Source organism: Pinus tabuliformis, chromosome 9, assembly GCF_031772625.1.
Source record: "Pinus tabuliformis cultivar Carrire ecotype Pingquan chromosome 9, CPIR1, whole genome shotgun sequence".
NCBI lineage: Eukaryota > Viridiplantae > Streptophyta > Pinopsida > Pinales > Pinaceae > Pinus > Pinus tabuliformis.
Window position 1 is genome coordinate 1,396,915,559 of NC_142307.1, and position 8,288 is coordinate 1,396,923,846.

Consider the following 8,288-nt stretch of genomic DNA (forward strand, 5'->3'; position numbering starts at 1 on the left):
TATCTAAGAATATAAACTTTTTATTAATATAATTAACATAATTTTTTTCATCAATATAATTTTCTTGTCAAAGTATAGTAATGGAAGGTCATCGTTTCACCTAGAAAAAACACACCAATAAAATAGAACCAATGATATGAAAGTTATGTTTTTGCTGGGAAAATGTGGAATTCTCATATGCATTTTTTTGAGATTTTATTCTTAAATCCATCTTACACTCATTAGAGGCATCAAGGTGCACCTCGATTTGAGTTATTTGTAATACTAGTATATTTTTCATTTCTCAAGGTCGTGCTAGGCACTAAGGGAATTGCATATCTTAATTAAAGGCATACCATTGATTTTATTTTTTATTTTTTTTAACTTCAGACGAATCTCATTAAGGGCATCAAGGTGCACCTCGATTTGAGTTATTTGTAATGCTAGTATATTTGTCATTTCTCAAGGCCGTGCTAGGCACTGAGGGAATTGCATATATTAATTAAAGGCATACCATTGATTTTTTTATTTTATTTTTTTATTTTTTTTTAACTTCAAATGAATTTATTGATATATAAAGAGTTGATATTTAAATATTTTAGTTTAAGTCCATATTCAAATATGTATTGTTATTAATATCTTTTTAAATGCTATGTGTAGATGTCACTTTGAGTACGAAATGAACTATCTATCTCTCTCATATGAAGAAGAAGAACACTATTAAAATGTTTTAGTGATCATTTTTTTTCAACTTTTTTTTCCTGTACAAGATGAGATTTATATTCATATTAATTTTTGAGTCTTCAGAAAATTAACTCCATACTAAAACATGGACCAAAATCCAGCACAGATTTGATAAGGAACACATTTGACCTCTGATTCTCGTGCTCCATTACACAATTTTCCTTATTCTTTGGAATTTTATAGAAATATAATCATTCAATTATCCTTATTCTTTAGTTTTTCATAGAAATATAATTATTATGTATTAATTTTTAGCAAGGGAGAAAACCAAAAAATATATATAATTTTTAATATTATAAATATTTAAATTTTAATTATTAAAAATCTCTGGATGATTCAAAATAATGGTTTTTGATATAAATATAATTATTATGTATTAATTTTTGAGAAGGGAGAAAATCAAAATATATATATATTTTAAATAGTTAAATTTTAATTATTAAAAAGATATTAAAAAATAGATTTACTAAACTAGAGAGATGATGTTAATGTTATTGTTTTTATATAATTTAATTATTTATTTTTTAAGAATCACATATATCTATTATTCATAATTATTTTGAGTATATAAATATAATTATTATTATGTATTAATATTTTGGAAATAGTAATTAACAATAATATTGTTTTTTTGAATTAGTGTCTTGTGAATGAGGGGATTGCTGTAATATAAAGTATTATGTAAATAATAAGTTTTAGGATTCAAATTTTTAAAATAAGACCAATAAAAAAGGAATTAGTTAGCTAAATTAAATTATTGTTTATTAAAATCATTAAATACGTAACAAAATATAAAATTTATATTTAAAGATCATTATATTTTATATAAAACACATAAATTAGAAATTTAAAAATGATTATATTTTATATAAAAATCAATTTAGCCTAAAATAAAAACAATAACATTCATAATGATTTAGCTCTCACAACCCCATAATTTCAAAAGAGCAACATAAATTATGTATTTAAAAATAATTATAATTTATATGAAAAATGATTTATAACATATAAGAAATCCAGAAAACTAGCATTTACAATTATGGGCTCTCACAAGCACATAATTCTAAGAGAGCCCTGTCCTGAGCCTTATGTTTTGTGATCTCAATTGAGAATAATACATCGACTGTAATAAAATGAATTTAATACCCTAACTAACAACTGAGGATATGTGGAGAATCCTTATTAAAAAATAATGAAATCACCAGCTGTTGCTTTAGGTGAAGCGAGACGGGGGACGACTCTGGAGCCTCTTTATTAACCGAACCGAAACAATAAAAGGGATACCAACACCAACATTTGTTTGTGTTTCATTCAGTCCAGCCTTGAAGAATCTTCAGTCCTACGTACCTGCATGCACGCACAACAATCACAAAATTTAGGTTGCCCATTCATTTATACATGCCATAGGTACATGCCATAGGTACAAAAGAGCAATAGAAACCCAACTGAAATATTAGGAATATTATTGTTATTACCTGCCAAGCATCATAGTGGTGGCTTGTGGGTTGGTTCCAGGACCGTTTGTGAATGTTGAGGCATCCACAATCCTGAGCCCCTCAACTCCGTTGACCTGATATTTCTGGTTAACCACATAGCCAACTTCACATCCTCCATGAAAATGCCAGATTGTGTTCAACGTATCGCGGCAGATCTGCGCCACGGCTGCATCATCCGACATGTTTTTTGGTAACGGCTGCCCAGTGAAGTTGAAGTCATGAGTGGAATTAGCATTAAATCTATGCAGAGACGGTGAGTTGAGGAGTTTGTCTATGACCCTCACGCCCTGCATGCATCTCTGGAGGTCCAGAGGGTCAGAATAGTAGTTGTATCGAACAGACGGATTGTCTCGAGGATCCGTGCTACGTAGCCGAAGCTGTCCTCTGGATAAGGGAAAAGCCAGCTTCTCAAAAATGACTTCTCTATAAACGTTGTTTTTGTTGAAGGATAGGGTGCCATTGACGAAGGTGCTCAAGGACTCGATGTAATTTTGAGAGGCTTTAAGGATACCCACTGCTTGTATGGTGTAGAATTGGTGAGATAGCCAGTTTACGGATGCACGCGGGTTGTCCTGAACCCTTTGGCCTACCATGGGCGCATCTAGAACTAGAGGAATATTGAATTCTTTTAGATGTTCGGATGGGCCAATTCCGCTCAAGAGGAGCAGCTGGGGGCTGCCTAAGGCTCCTGCAGTAAGGATTACCTCGCTGGAGCTTGACGTTTCATTGAGCAAAGCTTGATAAGACCGGCCATGGCGGTCCATGAATTCAACTCCACTGGCTCTCGGCTTCCGAGAGGAGCTATCCTTCGCTTCTGCATGATCCAATTCATTCTCAATCTATATTTATAGATGTGGATATAAAACTATTATTCCAATATCGATTATAAATAAATTGAAAATGACGTAAATATGTTAGGAAGGAACGTTGTGAAACGTCAGTTCCGCGTTGGATAAATATAAAACGGAAAACCAATTTCCTGTGTTTAAATGAGAAATATAAAACGTACAAACAATTTCCTGTGTTTAAATGAGAAATATAAAACGTAGAAACAATTTCCTGTGTTTAAATGAATTTATACCTTCTGCCGGAGAATTGAACAGAATCCTGCTGACGGTAGCATTGAGAAGGACCACGATATTGTCGGGATTGGCTGACCTGAGAAGATCTGCTGCTGTGTGTCTCTTTCCTTTGCTGTCAAAGGTGGAGGCGCTGATCTTGGTTCCATCCAAATGATCCAACGTATATCCATTGTATGGAAGAACCCCTGCTTCCAGGAGGCCATCTCTGATAGCCAACGACCAAGGCGACAGTTGATACGGTTTGAAGGCATTCTGCTTCTCCACCCATTCATACGACTCCTCTACAAGTCCCTCGTCCCATCCCACATTACGAACATATTCGGAGCCCGCCCTACTGTAGAAGCCCGCATTGATAGCAGTTCCGCCGCCCAGAACTCTCGCTCTCACATTACTCACTCCGTCCTCTGAAATAAACGTCTGCGCTATGGAAGTGTAATTGTCGGTCTCATCCAATGGCTTCCCAAAAGCATCGGCGTTCTCAATCTCGGGAACTCCATAAGGAGATCCTCCCCTCTCCACTACCAAAACTGAATACTTGGTAGACAGCGTTGCGGCCAACGGGCAGCCGGCCGTTCCTCCTCCAACTACAATGTAATCATATTTCCTTGCAGCTGCTTTCTCCGCATCTATAGTCATAAACGCAAACGGAAAACCTGCAAAGCCCAACAAAACAAAACAAACAAGAAACCATTAATTCTATCATATCATAACATCAACTATATAAAGACACGTAATCCAATATCATCCCATGTTCATACCCGAGGGTGTTGTCGCTGCCTGAGAAGAGGATAAGCTGCTCAACATCATTAGCATGACGAGCAGAAGCAAAAGCCATGCGCGAATATTTACAACCCTTATCATCGTCATTTTTCTTACCAGGGATTCAACTCGTTCACCCTTTCTGGAGATGTGGTTGGATTTCGGTGTGTTTCTGAAGCTATTTATAAGCGCTTGCTTTTGGATTGTCCATGCATATATCTAGAAAATAATTATCACACGCTAACGGCTGAGCCGAAGTATTGATCTAGAGATGAATCAAATCCAGCACATAGAAATCAATCCACACAGTCCATGAAATCAAAACGGTAACTATTAGTGCACGTGTGGATATATGTCTCTGACATTTACCCAATCTTGCCATTTTCATTTCAATCGTTCCATTTTTCGCAACTATATACTTTGGAACAAAAAAAAAAAAGTAGTCTACGGAACAGTAATTCATTTACAGTTTGCTACTTTCTCTGCCTTTGCGTTGATAATTCACCTTAGCATTGTTATGTTCTCTCCGTTTTAGTGGTAATTCAATTCAATCTTGGCAAAACAATTTTCCACACGTTCACGGGAAAAAAAACACCCCGCCACCCCAACATTTAATTCTAGGATTGTAAAATGTCTTCTGACACATTTATTTTCAAACAACCCTATCTCCAACAACTAACTATAATGGAAGGGGAGAAACTCAGAATGTTCCCTGCCGACTCCCGAGTCGCCGACAGTGTTATCTCAAAATCTCCAGCTGCAACCACTCCAGTGAAACGGGACCCTCTCCAACGACTCTAACAGAGAAACCTCCAACGGTAAAGCCACGTATTAGTTCAACGCCATAAAAGATAAAAAACGCACGGACCATCTTGCCAATAGCTTCTTTCTCACGCTCCAAAATCACAAATCCCCAATGTGGAAAATACGAACATAAAACTATAAAACTATACTATATTTCGACGACTGCACATTACGGTAAAATCCGTGAGGTAAAAGCCGAACATCTGATCAGCTTTGATCTTTTGTTCAATCACCACAAGCTAATCCCTCTCTCTTACATCATTGAACACGTGATCAAAATGGTGTCGATGTTCTCAATATGGTCAGTGCAATCGAATCCATATCCGTGATTACGAAACCAATATAAAGACGATGACAATCTTCACTACCTGGTCCACTAAATAATAAATTACAATCCAATATGAGTTCCATGACCTCTCAATCAATTACAACCAACCCAGGGCTTCTCGATCAAAGTATTATACTAGCCTTAGGTGAAAAAGGCACGCGGATAGTGATGCTGGCTTTTTTTGACCCCTCTAATATATATGAACAAATATTTGAAATCTAATGACTCAAGAAAATCTAATGACAGGTGTCAATGATCAAAGAGAATCAAAGCTATCCGGTTGCAATCCTCCAGCAACAAGATCTAATAATGACACGTGACAACAATCTTAGTTAATGTAATAATAAGACTAATGTGCATCAGATTCCCTATAGTAAAATGCTAATCTTTCAACAAATTTTTACACTGTTTTACATTCTATTGAAATAGGAGAAATATGCATGACAAAGTGTGTAGAAAATGAATTAGGTGAGCATAAGTTCTACATTAAAATGCTAATCCTGCAACAAATTTATACAAATTGTTTTGGATTCTATTCGAATAAGAGAAATATGCATGACATAGTGTGTAGAAAAGGAATTAGCTGAGTTTTCAGGGACATAAGTTCTACAGTGAAATGCTAATCGTGCAACAAATTTATACAAACTGTTTTGGATTCTATTCGAATAAGAGAAATATGCATGACAAAGTGTGTAGAAAAGGAATTAGCTGAGTTTTCAGGGACATAAGTTCTACAGTGAAATGCTAATCGTGCAACAAATTTATACAAACTGTTTTGGATTCTATTCGAATAAGAGAAATATGCATGACGGAGTTAGAAAAGGAATTAGGTGAATTTTGGCGGACATAAGTTCCTTATAAAACATAAATGATGTGACTCTGATTTTAAAAGAAAAAATCATTTCACTCTTTTATGCAAATCTTTCTTTCTCCTATGAAAGGGATAATGATCTTGCTAATAAATCCATGAATATGGAATCAACTTGTTTGTGTCATCCAAGGGAAGGACAAGGATTTTCTTTTTTCTATTTTGAATGAAAAAGATGATATAAGGTCGTAATCCACTTCATAGCATCATGGAGCTCAATCAAGGAAGCAAGGTATCCACCCCCTCAAATCAAATCCATCCAAGACAACCAATCTCGGTAAAACTAATAAACACGTAGAGAACTGTTGGGAGATCTTTAAGTAAATAGATGATATACGACCAAGGGCACCGCTTGTTGGATCCATTGGAATCTTCTCATGATGCACACACGACATAATCTTTAAGTAAATATATGATATACGACCAACGGCACCACTTGTTGGATCCATTGGAATCTTGTCATGCACACACGACATAGTCTGGTGCAAATTGTCTATTATAATTAGCCCTTTTCGGGTTATGACACAATGTAGGTCGCAGAGTATGCCTTGGAAAATGACCACATACATGGAGTTGCAAAATGTATTTAGCTTTGGAGTTTTAGGATGCCCCATTAGTTGAAACTCACAACAATTTGTTTCTTTATTATTTTCCATTCGTGTTTATAAATTTGTTACTATAAGTGAACAATTTGTATGTTGTATCCTTTGCCTTGACCATGTCTAGGGCTCAGAAATAGCTTTTCTCCAGCGAGGGTTTTTTCAATAGAGGTTGTGTTCCCACATCATACGATGGTAAACAAATTGAGGGGACGTAATAACTAGTTGTTCACTGAGTTTATGGAGTTATAGAAATAGATATAGTAGCAAATCCACTTTGAGATTGATTTTACCTAGTTCCACTCAGAGAGGAGGAGCAATTCAAGTTTCAGTAGTGACCTTAAAGTGGTGTACGAGTTTTTCGATATCAAAGCCAAAACTGAAAGTATGTTATTTTTGCACGGTTCAATTCCATAATCTGAAATTTACACTGAATGTAGGTTTGTGTGTCAAAAGATTTACTTCTTCCAAAATGCTCTTTACTATTTCTGAACTTGAACCTGCAAATGCAAATATTCTTCTCATACAAAAAATGATCTTGAGGGACTACTTGAGGTTGTGCTACATTATAAACAAGTTGAATTTTTCATTTTATATTACGTAATGTATATAAATATTTAAATTGATGCTATAATTTAGAAATATAAGTTAAATGAATGTAATCCAATCGATTGATGTTAGAACAATCCATTAATACTCATTTTCTTATATTGGTAAAATTCAACTTTTCAATTTCGGATTGAAGCATGAACATCAGGTAAATGGGAATTAATTCCTAACGGGCTCAAGAAAATGAGATGAAGAAATTAAAATTAAGAGAGAATGTTCTTCACGTAAACTTAGGAGAGAATTAATTTTAATGTCTTAATCATATGAGCAAAGAAAATGAGAGAGTGGGCTCATGCAGAGCTTGATGCTTCTTTCTTTTTGTGCTGAGGTTTCCTTAGTTGTTGGTGCTTACAAACAGGTAAATTTCCTTAAGTTAAACAAGACATTCATGAGAAAAATAGCTTCAAAAATGAATAATGAACAACAAACATGTATAGTGCAGTAAACCTTCAAAGAGACACATTAACACATTGTTTTAATTAAGGAGTTCACCCCTCCTGGGCTACATCTCCTTGGCCCAGCTTCCTTGGCCTGGGCCTCTGTATTAGCTCAATGTGGAAAAAAATTGTTTACAAAGCTCTGTGGCTCCTGATACCCGCACCAATGTGTTCATAAGGTCCAAATTAGCTAAGAACACTTGTTTCTGATCTCAATTTGGTCGAAAATTGAGTAATTTATGGCTCAAATAGTTTTTCCTAGAAAACCTCCACTAAATCTAGAGAGACTCCAGTGAAGTCCGCCAAAACTGGAAGTTTCTGCCTAATTTGGCATGCCACAAACTTAATACGAATTATGAGCATGATTAATTAATGTTTAAATGGAATTAAGTTAATTAAAGTAGGATTAACGCTAAGTGCTCTGCTGGCTGACCCTAGGACATGTGGTTGAGGTCATATGGGGTGGGCGATGGCCCGCAAGGCTAGCTCCCACCACCCCGCCGTTGGAAAACATTTATGGCATTAATTATTGTGTTGCGCGCCCTCCTTTCAAACGTATTGTCGATGGCTCAGTGGTGATACA

General features: G+C 35.5%; 1 protein-coding gene across 1 annotated transcript; it reads right to left on the reverse strand.

The window, feature by feature from the left end:
- Window positions 1-1,680: 1,680 nt before the first annotated feature.
- LOC149153756 ((R)-mandelonitrile lyase-like) lies at window positions 1,681-4,261 on the reverse strand. The gene is made up of 4 exons (XM_089440370.1): window positions 4,060-4,261; window positions 3,301-3,954; window positions 2,199-3,033; window positions 1,681-2,070 (listed from the first exon to the last, which is right to left on the reverse strand). Exons 1-4 carry the CDS (start codon window positions 4,166-4,168, stop codon window positions 2,031-2,033), a joined length of 1,638 nt encoding a protein of 545 aa, XP_089296496.1. The 5' UTR covers window positions 4,169-4,261; the 3' UTR covers window positions 1,681-2,030.
- Between the last annotated feature and the right edge of the window lie 4,027 nt (window positions 4,262-8,288).